At 38.4% G+C, this 21,559-nt stretch overlaps 1 protein-coding gene across 1 annotated transcript; it reads left to right on the top strand.

The window, feature by feature from the left end:
- The first annotated feature begins 1,284 nt into the window (after positions 1-1,284).
- Positions 1,285-12,790, top strand: micall2a (mical-like 2a). Its single transcript, XM_085352684.1, has 17 exons — positions 1,285-1,440; positions 1,769-1,817; positions 3,723-3,864; positions 4,024-4,190; positions 4,402-4,532; positions 4,626-5,150; positions 5,267-5,451; positions 6,651-6,705; positions 7,126-7,325; positions 8,059-8,166; positions 8,365-8,429; positions 8,609-8,732; positions 11,510-11,612; positions 12,209-12,282; positions 12,360-12,474; positions 12,585-12,631; positions 12,711-12,790. Exons 1-17 carry the CDS (start codon positions 1,298-1,300, stop codon positions 12,788-12,790), a joined length of 2,313 nt encoding a protein of 770 aa, XP_085208810.1. The 5' UTR covers positions 1,285-1,297.
- Positions 12,791-21,559: the final 8,769 nt, after the last annotated feature.

The following is a 21,559-nucleotide window of genomic DNA, read 5'->3' as shown; positions in this document are numbered from 1 at the left end:
TGGGTCAAATTTGATTAGGGACTACTTTTCAAAACGGACCAGGGAAGCACACAGACTTATTTTGTTCCCAGTTAAGGTGAAATCACTCTGCAAGCTGTCTTTGCAAATCAAATGTCTAAGTATTCAGTTTACTACATAGAAAAATTGCCCAGAAATTAACATGTAACTTTTCCCTAAGATTTAATGGGACATGGCGACATGGGTTAATTGGGTCAGAATCTTTAGATGAGGCTTGCTGGCCTCAATTAGTCCCCAATTAGGCCGCACACAAAGAACAATAAGGTTAAAGAATGCATGTAGAAGAGCATTAACTATCCTTATGTACACTGTCTGAGGTAGCAATACTGGGGTTTTATACTCTAGATATCCCAGAGCACACTTGTTCTTCAAAGCTTAGCTCGAAGGATATTTTTATTTAGCATTAAAATAATATATTATGGCCATAAAACTTCTGTCCTCAAAAAGTTGCAGCTGTCGTTTAGTTATGTCTCTTATGTCTGTTTAACTATAACTGTCATGTCATTATGTTCAATTAATATCTTTTATTTAATTTGATCTTTTTAATTGCATCTTTAAAGATATAACTGAAAACTCAATTTCGTAACTGGCTCACGTGCATATAAGTCCAACACCGTGTTTTACCAGCAAAATAAAATCAAGAAGCGCTTATTCCACGATCATCGTTTTGGCTGTCATACCAGGGTCAATAAATGCAATAAAGACTATTAGAGAAGATGGTTCAAATGTGCCATAATTGTGGGGAAAAAAGAAGGTCAGGTGAGACAAGCACGAGGATCTAAAAACACTAAATAACAACATGTGCTGTCTGATAACAGATTACACTAACCTACCTACTAACTGGATTTAACCTTCATTTGGTTTTCTAAACATCATTTAACTCAATAATCACACCCCAGGGAAAATAAATAAATAATAGGTCAGCATGATCCACTTCCTGGGATTAAAACGTGCATGAATTATGAACATCAGACTTAGCCAACTATTTCCTTAGCCGAATGAGCTTTTCTTCAACTGTCGTGAATGACGAATCGGCAGTGGCGTCAATTAGTGAAATGAGCCGAGAAACACACACCAGCAGCAGCAAGCAGCACTTCGCAGAGTCTGTGAGTCAGACAAGCAGGTGAAAGAAGGAAACAGGACGCAGCTGCAGTTCGCAGATCACGGTCAAAGCCAGCACAGAGACACGCTGTTTTATATCTGTCTTTCCTCTCACTCCGTCACACCTCCTGCCTGTTGCACACTTTGTCTGCAGTAGTGGTTCTGTCGCGCTACAAGCATGGCTGCCATCAAGGCTTTGGAGCAGTGGTGTAAAATGCAATGTGAGGGCTACAGAGATGTGGCCATCACCAACATGACCACTTCATTCAGGAACGGGTTGGCTTTTTGTGCGCTAATACACAAGTACAGACCGGACCTGATGTAAGTATTGAAAACTTTTTCTTTTCTCCCAAAACTTTACTTTACTTTGGTTTGGTCAAGTTCTTTAATAATTGTAATACATATAGACAGCCTGCCTCCTCCAATAATTTACCCTTATTTTGTTTTTAATATGTTAGTTGTATAAGTACTAACTTAAGTGATCCCTATTCTTATTTCTGTGTTTTATTAATACATTGTCATTTGTCCAGTTTCACAGTGCTGTTTTTTTTCTTCTTTTAAACATATATTTTTTTCTACATGCTGTAAAAGAGCTATTCTGGGTAGTTGAGGTAACTTCTCTGTGTTCATTGTATTCCTGTTTTCCCAGAGACTATGACTCACTCAGAAAGGAGGATGTGTTTGAGAACAACAGACTGGTAAGATGTCAAGATGTTCAGCCTTCGTCTTACTGAGAGGAGCAGACTTCATACACAAACTGCAAAATCTGATGTAGCAGAAAACATCCGCTTCATTAACCCCAGACATGACGGGCCACGCAGCAACACGCTGTTTGTTCTTGCCTTGGCATCTATGCAGCAGATTGGACAAATATTTAGCTGTTTCAATTTTCACAGCACAGCAGATTAAGCAAAAGCCATATCTCTCTACTAATTTTAGACTCCTGTCAAACTCAACCTTTCTCAATCTTTGCTCTTGCTCTGTCCGTTTGAACTCATCTATTCGGTTAACCCCTGCGTGACATGAGCAGCACAGCTGGGACCTCTCCATTATTTAGTTTTCTAACCTCTTGTCGGCTTCCTCTGAGGGTTACAGGCCCTGCAGTAAGTGTGCTACAGTACGCGCTCCGTACGACTTCCTTGTTGTTTTCGATCATCTTGGCTGTGTCAGCAGCAAACCTGACCTCAGGGGAGAGGCTCTCAAGTCTATTCATTTTGAATGAGGCTTTACTGTTGTCTGCCACTCGGTCCTTATGGTGACTGTTCTCTTGAAGACACTGCTGATGCATACATCTTGAATGGTATACGAGAACAAAACGATTTGTGGGCAAAGAGCTGTGTGTTTGGTCAAGGTTAAGTTTGATACACTGCTGAAGATGCTCCCTCTACTGAAACATGAGAGAGCACCTGGTAATTCACACCCTTTCTATATTTCATGAATGGTGTCACGCTTCTTACAGGTAGGGCTGGATGATAAATTGGATTTTAATTTCAGGTACAATCTAGTATGAAATTGCTTCTTAGAATTCATTTTCACCATAAAGCTCTAATTTTGTTTTGTGTTAGAAATAAAGCACACCCCTTTACCTGACAGTGGTGTGTTTTTACACTCTAAAAGCCTAAGCTATTTAGTTCAGCTCAAGCCACGTGGACAGAAAGCAAGCCTTTTGTTCAACAAGACCTATCGAGAGAAGTAATTGAAGGAAGGATTCTGTAGGAGAACATGGTCATTGGAAACCGATTTTTTTTTTTTTTTTTTTTTTTTTTTAAATCCCAGCTGCCTTTATTTCCAGGGTCTTTAACATGGTCTGCAATGTAGGAGTTGGCCTATGCTCCTCCTCCTGTTGCCAGCAGCGGAGGTCTTCTGATGTTTATGAGTTCCCTGGGCCTCTTGTTGCCCTTATCTGAACCCACAGACGTCTCACAGTGGAGGCCAGCAGAGCAACCGGTTGCTTCATAGTCAAAAACATCCACTATTCTGTACCTATGGGCCCAACTCCTGATTGAACACCCATTTTCCCTATCTCCGATACTCTGTTATTTATTTTTATATTACTGGAGGTTTAGGAAAATCCACCATGTACAGGGATAGGGGGTGGTGGTGGGGTTAAAGGTGAGTAAATTCTATATATTTTAATTTAATAAATAACCATGTTAGACTTTTTTTTTCCTCCCCATGAGCTGAAATTTGTGGTTTTGTCCACTTAAACTCCTCAGTATCCCCTTCTTTTTATATATGCCCACTTGCTATTCCGTAAGGCTTTTCTTTAAATTTAATGAGCATATCCAGGCTGATCCTAAACAATGCACTGATATCCCGCTCTTCCCATCCTCTTTCTTATCCCTACAAGCTCACAGGAAGTGTGCCATTCATTATAGAGCCCTTTCCAAACCTCCTAGGGTTGTGCCACAGAATACCGCCAGTCTATTTAAAGTAAATTGTATTGTGTGACATATTTACACATGCTGTAACTGTAGGAGGTAGCCCAGCCAATGCCATGCTTTTACATGGAAAAAGTGCTTTGGATATGCCTACTTTGTTTGTCATATTTAGTTGGAGTTGGGGGCTGTTGGTTAAACTTTGATTTATTTTTTTCTCTTAAGGCTTTTCAGATCGCAGAGGAGAAGCTGGGGATCCCAGCTTTGTTAGATGCAGAGGACATGGTGGCTTTAAGGATCCCAGACAGGCTGAGCATTCTTACCTACGTCTCCCAGTACTACAACTACTTCAAAGGACGGCCTCCCAGTGAGAATATGTCTGCTTTAAAAATCCCTAGCAACTGCATTTGAGTAGTTCATCCTCTTTAATTCTGAGCTTTTTCCTTATATATTTCTTTTTTATGTACAGGCTGAGGTATTTTTTTCCCCCAACTCTTTGACACTAATGATGTTTTACTGTCTTCAGTGGGAGGTGTAAAAAGGCCAGCAGAGGGCTCCAAGGAGGAGCCATCGGAGAAAAAAAACCTCCCAGTGGTTGCCAAAAGCTTTGTATCTAAAACTGCCACTGAGAGTTGTTTACCTTCCACTCACACAGCTCAGACCTCACCCAAATTGGCAAGAGCTTCTACTCAGGTCAGTAGTCATGTCAAACGGCACGTCATCAGTCAGCTAAAATTAAGGCTGTGTGTTAAAACGTCTTTCTTTTACACACCTTTGCTTTTTAAAGGAATAATATTTAGGATTAAACATAGCATTTATTTTCAGTGGGTCACCAAAGGAATCCTAGGGGAAATGGGATACCTTTCTGGATAAATGTTTTCTCACTTTTGATTCTTTTTCACAGAAGGTAGTTTTGGCTGAAAACCCCAACAAAAACGGGACTCTCAATAGCAAATGTGTTTCATGCAAGGGCCATGTTCATCTTGTTCAGAGGCACTTTGTGGAAGGCAAGCTCTATCACAGAAGCTGTTTCAAGTAAGAATTTAATCTATATTCATAGATGCTTTTTCCCCCTGCACAGGGGCTTATTCCATTAATAATTTAATATTAATAAACTTCCACCACCAGGTGTGGCGAGTGCGCCAGCGTACTCCATGTAGGCGGTTACAAACCTGGGACGGATCCAGACACTTTTATCTGTAACTCCCACCAGAACACTTCCAAGACTTCCTCCTCTGAGGCTCTGATCAAAAATGGTCTCACCAGTTCAGCTGCGCGACCACTAAATGATGCCAGCCTAAAACGGCCTTCACCACACCCCCCTTCGGTGTTGTCAGCCCCACTGAATAATGTTTTGAAACCAGTTGCTCCTACTCCAACCTCCCAGTCCTGGACGGCCTCAGCCCAGAAGACACAGGCTGCCCGGCAGAAGTTTTTCCAGACTGTGCCACAAGTTACTGAAATCTCCAAAGTCAACAACAGGAAGCCAACAGAGCAATCAAGTGTTCAAGTAAGGCCAAAGGTCCCGACTGATGATGATGATGATGATCGAAAGAGCCAGTCGAGGGTAATGGTTGGAAAAAAACCAGCAGAGCAAAACTACAACAATAATAACAAACGCCCATTTACAATCCGATCGGCGGATGAGAGATGGTGAGCATTGCATTAATATACAATCTTTAGCCATGAATGCACTGTCCTTCTGAAGGAAACTTTCCCACAGTCTTTTTTTTTTTAAAGCTGATGGTGAGGGCTTTCTCTGTCCCCAGGTTTGGTGATGAGCCAAGTTTAGCTGACAGCTCTGCTTTGAAAAAGGATAAATGCAGCCAAGCCTCAGCAGGAAACTACGCAGGACAGCCCTCCACCACTCAGGCAAACAATAAGGAATTGCCATGTCTAAAGGCCATCAATAAAGACAACACAGGGCCAACAACTGTACACAAAACCACCAAAGGCAAGCTCCACTAAATTCATTTTACTTGTGTCTGATCCATTATTTGACATCCAGCCAGCATCCACCCACCCCCACCATTCAGTCTGTCTCTCACATTCATAGAAAACAAAGCCCTTTTGTCATTTTTGCCCTATTTATAAAACCAGTGCATCTCGCATGCTGATAGCTGACATTTTAATTCCTGTCTCACACTAATGAACTTTCATAGTTGAACTGTCATTCTCCTGGGATGGATGTGCATGCACGGGTGTCACATTCTGACTGTCGGTGGGTTTGTAGACAGAAATACAATTACTGGTGGGTCTATTGAGAATGGTTTTTCAGTCACTTTTACTTTTAGCATTGATGGAAGTTTTCCAGACATGGAAATGAAGTCTGTTTCTTACTAATATTAACCATATGTTGACTGGACATTACGCCAAGGTCAGTGATTAAAGCATCATTTTGTTCTTGTGTGCAGACGAGAATGTGGAGCGCAATCATTTTATTGGAGTGCTGTGAATACCGGTACCTAGATAATGAAACCAGTAACTGTGCGCTTGACAGCTGTTTAGACGAGTGTGACACGCGAGTCGAGGGAAGTTTTTTTTTTTTTTTTTTTTTTTTTTTTTTTTTTTTTGTTTATTGTGTACAATAACTTGGAAGTGCCGCGAGTGTGCACGTCACTGACAAAGCAGATGTCTCATAAGCTGCAATGCGCCATCTTCTCTCGTTCTAAAAGTTTTAAAACGGTAGTTACACAAGATTATAAGGTGAAGTGTAATGACGGATTTACCATTGTGCTTTTTATTCGCCAAGGTTAATGCAGAGTTAGACGTTTGTGATCATTGCGATTCGTGTTATTGTTGTCAGCAAGATTATGAAAAAGACTGCCAAGTGAGATGCTGGGAAACTTGGTGGCGATGTCGATCACAGGCACAAGAACCACCTCTGAAATTTTGAAACGCTTTCTTTGAATTGAGGAAAGTATCGTTGATCTTTGTGGAGGAATGCCCTTCTGCTTCAGCAAGAAAAAATGAATCGTTGGAATCAACATCATTTTAATCACGGTTGTTTCAGCTGTTTATCAAGCAAGTCCTTTCTTAAATGCAGTGATATGCCGTTATAGTTTTCCCATCTAAGTATTCATGGTCTTTGGAGACTAGCAATAATGATCTTATTTTTCATTTTTGATTTTACTTTCTGTCGTTTCTCTGCAGATCCAGTATACCATGAGTGGCAAAGAAAACCTGTTAAAACCGAACTCGGGCTAAAGTAAGTATTTGCAGTTACTCGGCTGAAAGTTGAAAAGCTGCACAAGTGGACCAGAATGTCTTGAAAGACTTGCCTTGAAATACATCTGACCTATCAGATTATTTACTCTCCAGAACGCAGAATCATCTTCGTCCATCTCTTTTATTGCTGACTGGCTCAAAGTGGAGCCGCTAGTTCTATCCCCCATCTTAACAAGTCCCGAGGAGTGCAAGGCCTGAACTCCTGCTTTCCTACTCCTTAACACTAGATTTTCTCATTTCTAACCCCTGCTGATGATTCCTCAACTGTTTTCATCACCTTTTTAACATTTCAAAATTTAAGGTGAGGTTGTTACTCGTCTGACCTATTAGTACATTTCACCTGTGTCAGATTAATGCCTCTGTATTAAAATAAGTTCATTTCTTTGTTTATATCTTACAGAGATGCTGAACCTGAAGCTTTTACTGAAAATCATAAAGCTGAATTCATGTCCACACCTCCATCTAATGTCTCAATTAGTCCAACAAGGCTTCCTCTGGCTCAAACACCTGCAGCACCAGGAGTTAGCTTTGCTCTGTTTGATCCTGCGTGCTTTAGGGAAGTCAGTCCCCAGAAACCTCAGCCTGCCTCTGAAATCCTAGGTGAGAGGCTTCTTTGCATTATAATGAGAGACATTTGTCTGCTGATATATTAAATGAATTGAGTGTTTGATGTCAAAGTGAACCAGAACTAGCTTGCAAGGAACCTCTCTGTAAAGGTTTTGGTGACTCAAGCTGTTTTGTCTTGGCCATTTTCATGTTTAAATAACAAAGTTCAGTCATGTGTTAATGGAATCAATTAATACACACTGAGAGCAGCAATACCCAAGTAAAGCAAATGTATGTGTATTTTATTTTATTTATTTGGCTAACTTATTCAAGCTCTTGAAGAATCTAAAGCGACATAATGAAACTATGAAGTTGGTGGAAAATTTGCACTTTCATCTATTAAGATGGTAAAATAGATGTACTTTGAATTTGGGGGTAGGGTGATTGGGTTCTAACCAAAAATATTATCTATAATCTAGACTGTATGAGAAGTCGAGAGCATCAACACAAAGAATGAAATACATTCTTGGTGGTTTGTGTAAATTTTATGCCAGTTTTAGTTGGCTTATTTTAATGAAAACTATAAATGTGAACCTCATGGTTTTGCTTGAGGAAATGCTAAATGACTCACTCTAGCCAATGGGACCCATCCTGTGTATGTTCTGAACGTCCACAAAATTATACACACCCTATTGTATTAGTTCCCATATTAAACAAACAAAATGAAAACAAAATTTTGTGAACTCTGCACTTCTGCAGTGTTTAAGGCCTCTTCTCTTTATTTTAGATTTTAAATTTGGGAGTTGCTTGCCTGTGAAATCCTCACCCAGACTGCCAGCTGTGAAATCTATTAGCTCTTCAACTACTTTTCCAGCCAATCATGGAAATCCATCAGGTTGTTTCCCATCTTTTTAATAGCTATCAAAGCCAAATATACATGATTTCAGATTTCTTGTTGATTTCATATGAAAAGTGTATAAATACATTTAAAAAAAATTTATTTTACTGAAAACAGGTTAAGTCATATGTGACAATACTTTTCTAAAAAGCTGCCATGAAAGAACTATCTAATCCTATTTTATCTACCTCTTAGCTGCTAAAAAGGGAAAGTATTTGTCACCCACCAACGCCTCCAGGACTGAAATGAGGTCACCCTCTGTAAGTTCCCTCCATTAAGTCTCTTAAGAGATTAATTAACAGCTCTACAAATATGCTTTCATTACATTCCCAGCAAAAAATGGATGACCTTCTTTACATTAAAGTGGCCAAAGTCAGAATTTTCAAATTACGATAATCTTTACTTGACAGTGACTCTTAAATTCTCTGTTTTGCACCAGGTAAGGTCTTATCATATCCCAATGGAGCAGATTGAAAGGCAGCTGAATGATATTGAGACAAACTTGGCTCATTTGGAGAAGGAGGGTGTGGAGCTGGAACAGAAGCTTCGAAGCTGTGAGGAAGGTACGTTTTATGTCTTCCACTTCTCCTTTTTACTTGTAAAAACATACAAATATTAAACAATGCAATCAATAGTCCACTTTCAGACATGGTTCATGAGACATTTAGTAGCTGGCTTTTCACTCTTAACTCTGCAGCGTAGTTCCATATTATTTCTGAACAAGTGAGAGCAGTAGTGTGGTAATAAGCTGGATATGATAAGTTAAAGATATGGAAATGGCAAGTTACCACATCTTGATTACAAATGAATATCATGTGATATCTTACATTACTAATTACTTTAGTAATATTACACTGAAATTTTATAAGGGGCCAAAATCTAGGGGCAATACAATGAAAACATAGATGCCTTTGAGGCAAACCCAATTAATCATACAGTATATTGGTAATGATATCATAACTTGTTAGGAATACATATACGTTGCATCTGTGCATTTACATTTTTCATACAGTGATTTTTTTTTTTTTTTTTTTTTTTTTTTTAAAGTGGTAGTAACCTCATAATCATAAGGTTATTTTGGGTGATGCTTTACCATATCAGGATAGTATTATCATACTATGATGATGGGATTATGGGATCTAGCATTTCCCCTTATTCACAAGGTCACAATGCAAATATTATCTTTTTTTCCTTCAATAATAATAATTATTATTATTTGTAAATATTATGTTTAATGTTGTGGCATATTGTCTATTGTAGTTTCTTATTTCTATGGTAATGTAAAAACCAGGAATCAGGGTTTCAAAATACTGATTTGTATCTAATTCCATGTTAATAACCTCTTAAAGCAAAAGCTACTACATCTTTCCATACAATCATCACATTGCTTGAAGTATGATTATCTGGAAACGTGAAGGATTTTCTGTGTAATAACAAGAAGTTTGAGCTGCAAGATGATTATACTAAATTTTATTGCGGTATCTCCTTTTTTATTTTATTTTATCCTATCCCATCTGTAACATCTATATCGCTGCATATGACCAATTGTGACATCTGTATATGTGGATCGGACTAAGCTAGGTAATATTTAATACCTGGCCATTTCTGAACAAGAGGGGGGTTGGTAGACCCTTCACCGCTATGTTGGTTTGAATGAGGTAATATTCTAAAGCAAAATGTGTCTTGCAATAACCTTAAACTAAAATTTGACATCATATTTTTGTTTGAACTGCTGAATCACTCTGCTGCATTGGTGAGTTGTATCTTGGGTGCTTCACACATGTGCTCACCATCAGCTGAAGGTAGGTGTGTGTGTGTGTGTGTGTGTGTGAGGTGCATGCCATTTCTATTAGTGTTTCTGCAGTCAAATGAGGTGAGAGGCACAGCTAGCCCACAGGGATGTTGCGTCTCCTTTGAGGTAGTAGGAGTAGGGGGCCTTATTGCTTTGCTCAAGGTCAACATGACTTGGATATAGTAATAAATTTTTATATATATATATTTATATGTGTGTATTCTGGTCGATTGCTTTTTTTTTTTTCTTTCTACATGCCACCCAGGAAGCCTGAGCATGTCAGTTGGCCAGAATTTAACATCATTTCCACACTACCTAGGAGATCATCTACTTCTCAACTGGAATTTGTTGGCATAAAAACTAAACCCTGGCACTCAGGTTCAGTTCAGAATCAAATCATGTTTGTTCTGGTAATGACAGGATGTGTGGGGCTCTGTCCTCTGTCTCTGCAGCTCGCTCTCTGTTGTAAATGTGACTTGACTGATTGGTCGCTAATTAGGATTAGCAAAATATTCAGCCTAAAATCAATTGATCCACCTACTCGGGTATGACTCGGTGAAGCAGCAAATTTAAGCACTGTTTCAGTGCATGTCGGAGTACTGTGGTGGACCAATACTGAAAAGTATACACCGTATCCTGAAAACCTTAAATATTGAATCATCTTTGATGGTAAATTGCATTGTTCCCTGCATCATGTATCCATAATTCATCCATTCTCACATTTTCTTTAAAATCTGGGTAATAATATAACTTCTCAGGGCTGAAAATGAAATTTTAAAATGCTTCTTTGTATATGTGTGGCCACCAGTTTAACCCCACATAATGAAAGCTTTGGAAAAATATAAGCAGTATTGTTGTGAATGATTTAATTAGTAATTCATTAATTTTTTTTTTTTACTGGATTGGTTTTTGAGTAAATTGCAAAAAGATGTTTGTCAACAAAACATTGTATTATATTCTAAAGTCGATGCCACAGGAATGATGACTGACAAACTATAAAATGTCTATAGACAGGTTTTTTGTAACATCATGTTCTGTGACATACATTTTGATATTATTAAAAAAAAATAGATTCGGGTTTGGCAGGCTAAGCTCCATTTTAAGATTGTTGGCTGTGACATAGTGTCTTAATAAAGGTGACAGCGTGGTTCCAGGATGTGAGTCACTTCTTCTCTTAATAAAAATTGAGAACCACCTACCTGCATATGAGCCAAAATATCCTAACCCCCCCCTTAATTTCTACTTAATGTTTTTCTTGCAAACAGTGAGGTTGAGTCTGCTCAAGTGGGGTATTTTTTTATTTATTTATTTATTTATTTTAATTTTTATCTTTTTTAAGTTTGCTCTTGGAGTATATCAGTTAACATCAGAACAGCACAAAATATTTGGCTTACGTGAAATGATAAATGTTATGAGCTTGTTAAATAAACATCTAGTCAGTGATTATAATTGCTTGATTTACTACAATATATACACATCAGTGATTATAAAACTTTTTATTTTATCTTTTGAATAAATTCAGCTGAGTGCTACTAACTTGTTTTGCAGATGGAGAAGGTGACATCTTGATGGACCCACTGATGGTCGACTGGTTTAACCTCATTCGAAAAAAACAAATGTTCATTAGGAAAGAATCAGAGCTCATTTACATGTGAGTATTATTGAAGGATCGATGTAGATTGAGAATATTAAATGACCCTTTCTCCATTATTCAGGGAATTATTACTCATTTGGATAATATTTGTTTACACTAGAAAAGGCTTTTGAACAATATTCTTACTTTGACTTGACAGTTGGATTTCTCTTTATATAATAATAATAATGGATACTTTATTGATCCCCATGGGGAAATTACTTGTTTTTCTCTGCATTTGACCCATTCACTCAGTGAAGCAGTGGGCAGCCCACTAAGCAGGCGCCCGGGGAGCAGTGTGTAGGGACGGTACCTTGCTCAGGGGTACCTCAGGGTAGCCGTTAAGTGGATTCGAACCGCCGACCTTCCGATCATGGGGCGACCACTTTACCTACTGAGCTATCCCTGCCCCAATTTGATTATATTAATTCCAAACCTTATTTATTTTACCTGATACTTTCTTTAAAGATTTTTCCCTCATTGCTTGTACTTTTACTTGCATTTAACATTAGGACAAAAATCAAACTTAACTGAGAAACTCAAAATTTTTAGGATTGTTTAGAAGTTTTAGATATAATGTGAGTTTTGAATTAGTATTTGATGTTAAAACTCAGAGCCAGGACTCAAGAGCTGGAGCAGCAGCAGCCAGGTGTTGAGGGGGAACTTCGCAGGCTGCTCGAGAAGCCAGGTAAGCGCTCGGTCTCTTTGCCTGTCAGCATCTGTCTTACTTCTTTTTCCGACATGCGGTTGTTAACATTGTCACAGATCATTTAAAGTCCAGAGAGGAACAACGGCAGGAGAAGAAACTAATGCAGAAATTGATGGAGATCGTGGATGGCAGAAACGCAATTGTGGATGGTCTCGACGAGGACAGGCTGAGGTAACATTATCAATCTTCTAATTAATTCTTAAGTACAATGCAGTTAATCTTAAAGATTGATGTGGTAAAAAGATATGACAGTGCTTAGTTTGATTTTTGGCTAATTTCAGGGAAGTGGAGGAAGATCAGCAGTTGAATAAAATGATGCAAAACCTTGGTAAGCAACATATAAAATGTCTTTTTTTTCTGTTTCAATTTGATTTGAGTTGTTAATATACTGGTTTTGTTGAGAACAGGAGTGAAGAAAGCCAAAAATGAAAGGAAATCCTCAATCTCAAAACTGTTCAGGCGAAGAAGTAAAAGACGCTTTGAATGATCCTAAAGGGGATTATTTGATTTATTTATTTTTATTTTTTACTAAATTGTCATTATTTCTATTGTATTAATATTCCTTTTAAAAATTTAACTTTTTTTATGTATAATTTGTGCTCATGGGAAAGATAACAGAAGAGATCTCAAATTAGGAAGGATGTACCAAGCCATATTTTGTCTATACACCATTTGAAGAAAAAAAAGAAAAAAAAAATTGGTGCAAATGTTTTTGTTTAGAAAATCACTTTCAATTCTTGGTTTGTTGCTACTCCACTGTTGTTCCACTGTTAAGGTTGTTCGTATAGAAAATTCTCATTTTTCTGTTAATATAATTTCAGTCTCACTAAAGTAAAATGAATATCACATTTGGGGATATACTAATTTGTATAGATATATATATATTTTCTTGGAATAAAGTAACCATTTTAAAATCGCACATGGTTTAAAATAAAAGCAGCGTCGAATCAACTGTCATAATGTCAAAATGATGAGGGAACACTGGCTCTTCCACATGTGAATAGGAGTGAGAAGGATAAATGTGTAATCCTTTGCCAGTCTTGAGTCAAAATGAAATTATTTCAGTATTTATTTAATAATGGATTTTAACAAATTTCCTGTAAGGATATTAGAGGGAGCCTTGACAATTAAGTTTGAATGGCTGTGGAGTGTAAAATGGGGAGCCACACATGTTGAACTGTTGGGCTGTAGTTCCTCTCTCAGACTGTACTGTAGGTGGCAGCCTGGGTATGCTGTATCACACGGCAAGAACTTGGAAATCCTATTTGCCACAGTACAGACAGTTAATTTCTTTGCTAATTTTATAAATGCTGCAAAAATGTTCAGCTGTGCTGATGCAATAATGTTATGTGAAAGAGGATTAGGAAGAGCAGTAGCTTATGGCTGGCAAAGGCTTATAAACTATAGGATGTATTGAGCTCTTTATCTTCAAACCTGGTTTAATTAAACATTACTCTTTACTAATATCTGCATCAGAATTGCTCCATACCTGAGCTATTAAAATGTTGAAATGACGTGCGAGGGCACTCATCTGTGAAAATGGCATTTGCTGTGTTTGTAAGGAATGCTCTGTAATGTTGCATTTTAGAAGTGTTATTGAAAGGTGTGTGTATGCGTTCTCCTATTTATAGTATTTTAAAACTTGAAATCTGTTGTCCAATAAATCCTTTGAAGATTAGAACGAACGAGAGGTTGAATTATTTACTCAATAACCGCCTCCTTCCATTTTAAATAGATCCCCAAACTTTTCATCTCTTCCCTCCCCATGTTACAAGCTTCACCAATGACTGTTGATACAATGACACTACCAAGATCAGACATTGCTTTCAGTAAGAAGCCAACAGCACTGGAACTCCTTTGCATTAAAGCTGCGGAGCGATCACGGAGCAGCATCGATGTATGCCTTCATTAAAGCTTTTTAAAGACTGCATCAAGATAATTCACTGGCGTCAATATATCGCAGCTTCTTATAAACTACATATCGCTCATTTTGAGATGCATGAAATTGTGATCATGAACTTGGAACACAATCTTTCTAGCTGAGCACAGTTGAGGATGATATTGGTACAAAATGCCACGCGTGATGTGGGTGACAGTCGAGACTGAATGTGTGATATTAGAGTTAATTAAAGCTTTGCGGCCCATCTACTGCAAATGCTTGCACTTCTGCAATTAAGAATCAAAGGCGAGGGCTTAGTGTCAGGGGGGTGTCTAATACATGGTTTTAACAGGAATGGGACCTGATTTGCCGAGCTCCTAGCGACAAGCATTAACAACAGCCTCAAATTAGAGAGACATTAATATTCATAAGTAAAACAATTCATCCTGTGAATGTGTGATGAAATGGAATCCTCTGAGGTGAGCTCTTGTGTCCAGGCTGCCATCGTTCATTAAAATATGCCATTACCCATGAAGTGCTTAATCTTTATGAAAGGGTGGTGAAATCAGTTTGAACTGCTCGAACAGAAAGGTGGAAATCGTAATATTGTTCAGAACCTTACATTATGTTAATCTTGTGCATTTCGTGACGACGCGATGTCAAACAGTATAGGTTTCTGTGTGTCTCATGAAAATGTACAAAGCATTTTTTTTTTTTCTTTTACTGAAATTAGTCTGTTATTCTATTAATAGGGCGTGAGTTCTTTGTGATGTTCTAGGTTGGCTGTTAGTCTGCCTCTTCCAACACCATCTAAATTCTGTGTGTGTGCGTATGTGTGTTTCGTCTTATTCCAGTCACTGCCAGAGTCTCTGCCACTAGCCTGTAATTATGATCCTCGAGGTAATTTTATCAGGCTCATTAGCTCTGATGAGTAAACGAGAAGCGTGCCTCTAATTTATTGGCCATCCAGGCTGGAGACTTAATTCTCATCAGAGAGATCATAATATTTGTATAGAGAGTGAGACTGATACAGTATACATATACACACTTGGTTGCAAAGCTCCTAGAACAACACCGAGGCCAAGACTTTGTGACTTAAAATCAGTAATTACACTACTAAGACAAGCCCGTTTGGATAACTGGGCACATGCTTTAAAAATTACAAAAGATGTGTCTGTGATGAGCAGGGCACAAAACATAGTCGTCTTTTTTTTTTCTTTTCTTTTTTTGGGGGGGCATTCAGGCATGATTTCAAATGAAAGCCATTGTTTGCATTCTAGGGAGTCTTGAGAGTTTATCTTTCTGCACAAAATTAGATTCTCACACCTCTGCAAACAAAATTGCATTGTTTTGTTCCCTGTTCAATAGAGATTATCCATTTTCTGTGTCAGAGAATGTGTTAAGGGAGCGGTGTAAATATGCTCACCATTTTCAGTGTAGAAATTTGCATTGAGGGGAAATTATGCATGCTGGCTAGTGGAAATGAAATGTATAAAGTGCATGACTGGTAGACTTGACAAGTGCAGCTTTCATCCATCTCAAATGAATAATTTTCACTTCCCTTAAACATCCTTAATCCAACCATGTTATCAGCGGGCATGCAGGATTCTGCCAGACTTTCTCCTTAACGGCACAGCAACTTTCAACTTGCCTGAGATTTTGCACTGCAGTTGCTTACCACATGGTCTTAGGGACTCACTCTTATCCTTGCCTGCTGGTTTTGTGGATCAGTAAAATTCCTTCAAAACACAATATATACATAACGCAAGTCTTAATAGATAGCAGAATGTCTCACTCTACCCTCCTCTGTGCAGCCTCAGAGGTCGACTTAATGCACTGTATTTTACCTCTGATTCACATTGGCAGAGAACTCAGAGGATGGTGTCTAAAAAACCTATTTGCTCCGTGGCCCTTTGTCCTCTATTTCAAATTTCAGTGACAGACCCCTCCATGATCCTATAATGTGGTTTGGAAACTCATATGGCCGTAAAGGGATAGAGAAGGATATTCATGGTAAATTACTCATTTATAGCCCAGCATTCAGCATTCCGACTTGTTATTTAGGGACATTTCCTTGTCTTCTTTACTGAAATCCATACTGGTAATGATACTGTACAGCGAAATACATCCCCCACCCCTCACATCCCGGTCCTTTTAATTTATGCATTGTGGCATGTTTTTAAAATGCTAACAAACAATGAAATGTGTAATTGGTGTTTATGCTACTAATCCGCCTGATAGCCTCTAATATGAAGGGTTACCTGGCTATTTTCAATATCCACTTTCTCAGAAGCCTCAGTCTGCGATAAGAATATTAACCTCATCAATTTCAGGTAACTTTCAACGCTTTAACAACTTGTCTTAAAGACCTACGTGTTAGCAGGAGTCTCAGCCTTGGCATTTAGTGACATTTTAAGCCTTTTAACAGAATCCAGACAGGGATTTGCCGTTTCCACCAAAGGAAAATAATTTATATCCTCCTTTCTGAGAAACTGTGGGTAGAGGGATTAAATACACCAGAGAGATTTGTATGTGGTGCAAGTAAAACAATATTGTGACTCAGTTAATATATTTCCTTCCATCTACTGTCATGCTTTGAGGAAGTCGGGAGTTGTTACTCATCGGGCTGAATGATGCTCGATGCTTTTCTTGTTTCATTTTCTCCCTTTCGAGGTTTTAAGTGTGTAGGTCATAGCGATGACAGCAGCGTGTACCTGAACTCTTCTTATGACTATGCAATGAGACAATGCGTGTTAGGAGATAAGTGTTGGAGGCAATGAAAAGTCTGACCGAGACCAATTATTTTGCATTCCTCACAGTCAAACTCACTTAAAACCTTTGGAACAACCAAATGCTTTTGCTCCACCCGGACTTATATTTAAAACATAATGATGTCATGTGCACAAGAACAGAAAAAAACCACCACATTTGTGAATGACAGTTTGGAACACAAAAGGTCTTTTCTGTGAGTTGGATGGGTTTTGGAGTGTGTGTGTGTGTGTGTGTGTGTGTGTGTGTGTGTGTGTGTGTGTGTGTGAGAGAGACGGCCGCTGTGTAGTGGAGACATGCAGGCAGCTTTGATGCACTGCCTCTCTTATCTCATGCCTGGCAAGGTTAATGAAGTGGTGGCACTTTTGGAGGAAGTAGAAATGGGATGAGTAGCAAAGACCAGAGGAAGCTTGGAGATGAAACGTCCTGCTCTTAGCGGCTGTAAGTGGCAATTTTGGTGAATTACATAGACAATGAGAAAAGGGGTTGTCATCCTCTTAAACACAACAGTCATCTGAATCGGGGAATGGTTGATTGCATCTCTTTCAGCCTGGTTCATATGAAATTACATTAGCATTTAGACATCACTTGCAGCTTGATCTGTCAAACATCTCTTTATAAGGCCATATTAGTGTTACTACGCAGCACTCAGCCAACATTTAAATCACTTCCTTTTTTTGCTTGAATTATAGTCACGTAGACTAATACACAAACATAATGTAGCACCTTAAATCGACTTGAATGCTCCATGCTAAAGAGAAGTTGCCTTGCGCTTTTTGAGCGTCGGATCATTTTTCATTCGAATCAAAGGAGTTTGTATAGCTTTGAGCCTGGTTTAGTCTGTTCTAGTCCTTTGAATGACTTCTAAAAAGCTGCAGCACCTTTGTCAGTGGCAACAAGTCCCACTTAAGTGAAAGAGTTGGCTTATTTCATTTTGAGTCTTGGATTGTGGTGCTGGTTACAGCTTAAACAAAGGGCAGAAATGCCACCGCTTCTATAAATATAATAACAGCTGATGTGCTGCTAATGCCCTGTATTTTTATTTTTTTTTAACTTTATTTTAATATTCCAATTCCCTTTGCATCTATAAGAGCTAATAGGTAAACAGTCCTGAATGGTAGAAATGAAGCAGGTCTACATGCCAATGAATTAGCATATAGATGAGTTCATCTCATACAAATAGTGCTCTTTTGCCCAGAACTCCCTGTGCTGAGCAAAGATCATGTATGTAAAGTATGCATGCCGGAAATGTAAATTAATCCATTTCAATCATCATTCAATTTAATAACATTTCCCCCCCATCCTTTTCCTCATTTGTCCCACATTGCCCAAATGTCCAGTATCATTAAGAGGGCAGTCAAACCATTACCCCAAAGTAGCTTAATTGTTTAAAAGAAAAGGAAAAAATAAGAAGCAAATAAGCATTATGATCAGAGCAAAGTTTTACCTCAGTGTTCTGCTGAAATCACACAATGCAATGATTTTCTAAAGCAGAGGTTCCATAAAAGAAATGCCATTGACCGGATGTTTTGTATTTGATCCTCATTATTGTAATTCCATAAACAAACACCGCCTCTGTGAAACATTACTATTTGTTACATAGCTCTTGTTAATATGCTAAAAGAAGCTTATAGAATTGGGTCAGCTAATTAAGCAATTAGCTTATTCCAGATCCGTGGTCAGGCTGTTACTAATCTATGGCATTGTGAGCCCAGATCTGCCAAAACTGAGAAGCGCTCGCGACTGTGTCCCCCATCCTGACTGACAAAGAATCATGTTTGAAGCCATCGTTCCCCTCTGCAGAAATGCAGAAGACTCTTCAGTGTTCGCTAATGCTCACGTTTCTCATGCAAATCCCTGGAACTGAATGGGTTTGTTTATTGTCTAGTTCGGATATTGAGACATTTATGTAGTGTTGTTGAAGTGTATGCTCCCTGCATTTGTAGCTGTGTTAACACACATGAAATCCCAGACAGATTAGAGTTTGATAGCATTAAAACCATGATGAATGCTGGTGGCTTTTAGCAGAACCCACCACGTAGCTTCTTACCAGGATCCTGTGAAGGGCTAGAAGTTAGGCAGCTTGACAGTAGAGTGGTAAATATATCACTGGTATAATTTAATGAAACTTTCTTTCTGTGAGCCAATTTATTATCCTGAAACTTTTCTGTCTTGAAGAAATTGCTGCTACTGCTGGTCATGTCATCTTCATACACTGATTAACAGTATTTTAAACATGAAAGAGTTGTATTTATGTGTGGGACTTTTTCAGTTATCAATGTGTTATTTATGTCTCTATTTACAGTTTGAAGAAAGGTATGCACAGTAGGCCCACTTGTAGTTGGATTAATATTGCTATTTATGCACAACACCTGACCTGTCCAGGATATACCCTACCTCTTACCCCATGACAGCTGGCGTAGGCTCCAGCCCCTCGGCAATCCTAAATTGGATAAGTGGAAGAAAATGGATGGATGTATGAAACCCTAACTGTTAGGTAATTAGGTTTCACTAGATATTGATGCATTACTTTCATGTGCACATTGTGACAAAGAAGTTTTGATCAGTTTTCTATGTTTATCCAATCACATCTGGCAAAGCTTTATTCCAGTAGATGATAATATGACCTTAACAAATGCGTCATCTTTGCTGTAGTTGCAGAGAGGAAAAACTTGCACATGAAAAACTTTATTATATATTTATGCATCATTTTTGGCTTGTGCAATAACTAAATTTTTGTAAGGTGCTGTTTTACAAGGTCTAAACAGCCAGCAGAGGAAGGGGCAACATTAGTTTCATTTGGAATTGTGCTGATTTACTTTTTGCAAAGTAGATTTATCTCATCAGTTTCATTAAAAACTGCCTGCTGTGAGTAAAAATATTAAAAACACTAAAAGGTGTTTTTTTTTTGTTTTTTTTCCCCCCCGTTTGTTTGTTTTACTGGCGACCAGTTCTGTTACACAGAGTACATGTAAGCAATTTTAATCTATTATCTATTACAGCAGTGATTGAGCTTGAGATATTTTTTTGATTAACAGTTTTATTTCTATTTCAAACAACAATAAACAGACTTACAGAGACATTACAATATCATAAACTATAAATACACTTCCACGCACCCAAGCACCCAAGCACCCACCCAACATTAGTCATCACTCATAATTAATTATAAGCACATTTCATCATTAAATCCAGGTTTATCCAAAAAATAAAAAGACAACAACCAAGATGGATTCTGCAACTTTTTAAAAATAATTTTTCAGCCTTCTAAATTGTTTGTATGAGCCAATTTTTAATATATTTACTTTCTCTCGACAATTCTGTATCATCACCCAGAACAGACTTGGATTGAATGGATTTGAATATATAAAATATTGCAAATATTCAGATACACTGGAAAAAACAAACAAACAAAAATACAGCATCACGTTTTGTTTTTTAATATTTTTTTTCAGATGTTTTCTGTATTTTTTTCCTGTATGTTTCATTTATTTTATTTTTACCAAAACATTTCTATAAACTTTCATAAAATAAAGATCATGTACAGGGAGTGCAGAATTATTAGGCAAATGAGTATTTTGTCCACATCATCCTCTTCATGCATGTTGTCTTACTCCAAGCTGTATAGGCTCAAAAGCCTACTACCAATTAAGCATATTTGGTGATGTGCATCTCTGTAATGAGAAGGGGTGTGGTCTAATGACATCAACACCCTATATCAGGTGTGCATAATTATTAGGCAACGTCCTTTCCTTTGGCAAAATGGGTCAAAAGAAGGACTTGACAGGCTCAGAAAAGTCAAAAATAGTGAGATATCTTGCAGAGGGATGCAGCAGTCTCAAAATTGCAAAGCTTCTGAAGCGTGATCATCGAACAATCAAGCGTTTCATTCAAAATAGTCAACAGGGTCGCAAGAAGCGTGTGGAAAAACCAAGGCGCAAAATAACTGCCCATGAACTGAGAAAAGTCAAGCGTGCAGCTGCCAAGATGCCACTTGCCACCAGTTTGGCCATATTTCAGAGCTGCAACATCACTGGAGTGCCCAAAAGCACAAGGTGTGCAATACTCAGAGACATGGCCTGATAGGTTTGTAACATAAACCTATTCGCTGGAACGTTAAGGACAATCTGCTACGCAGCAAAAAGCAAGACTCAAGGCACCAAAGTTCTCTGGTTACTCATGCATGAGGGAGACCTGGCTGGAGCCAAGCGTCGTTCCACCACTTGACCACTGTCAGACTCTCAGCCAGGTTTCCCCACAGCACTCCTTTTATTGTGGTTACATGAATATGCATAGGGTCATTAACATATAACATCTTACATAGGTATACATGTGAACAAAGAATACTGTGTGTGTGTGTGTGTGTGTGTGTGTGTGTGTGTGTGTGTGTGTGTCAAAGGTCATATAACGACATGAAAGCACGAAGGCAATCATCCTTGGTCAGGAAGAGGGTAGACTAGACCCCCCCGGTAAGGAAGTCCAGCAGTTCATCTAAACAGAAAAGCACTTAGACTAAAACAAATGTAGCTACGTTAATCCTACCATAAAACAATAAAACAAGATGCGACCTCTTCCCATGCCCCCAAGATGCAGGTGTGCATTCCAGTG

The sequence above is a fragment of the Diplotaxodon limnothrissa genome, linkage group LG4 (genome assembly GCF_057381915.1).
Source record: "Diplotaxodon limnothrissa isolate DT_005_m linkage group LG4, D_limnothrissa_male_GT1.1, whole genome shotgun sequence".
In the NCBI taxonomy this organism is placed as follows: Eukaryota; Metazoa; Chordata; class Actinopteri; order Cichliformes; family Cichlidae; genus Diplotaxodon; species Diplotaxodon limnothrissa.
This window is presented reverse-complemented; position numbering and strand designations above follow the sequence as displayed.

Bases quoted from the DNA above. Each gene is read 5' to 3' on its own strand.
- micall2a (XM_085352684.1), top strand. From the start codon at position 1,298: ATGGCTGCCATCAAGGCTTTGGAGCAGTGGTGTAAAATGCAATGTGAG. The intron at 4,533-4,625 runs GTAAGAATTTAA...TTCCACCACCAG, and splicing joins TATCACAGAAGCTGTTTCAA to GTGTGGCGAGTGCGCCAGCG. The intron at 7,326-8,058 runs GTGAGAGGCTTC...TCTTTATTTTAG, and splicing joins GCCTGCCTCTGAAATCCTAG to ATTTTAAATTTGGGAGTTGC.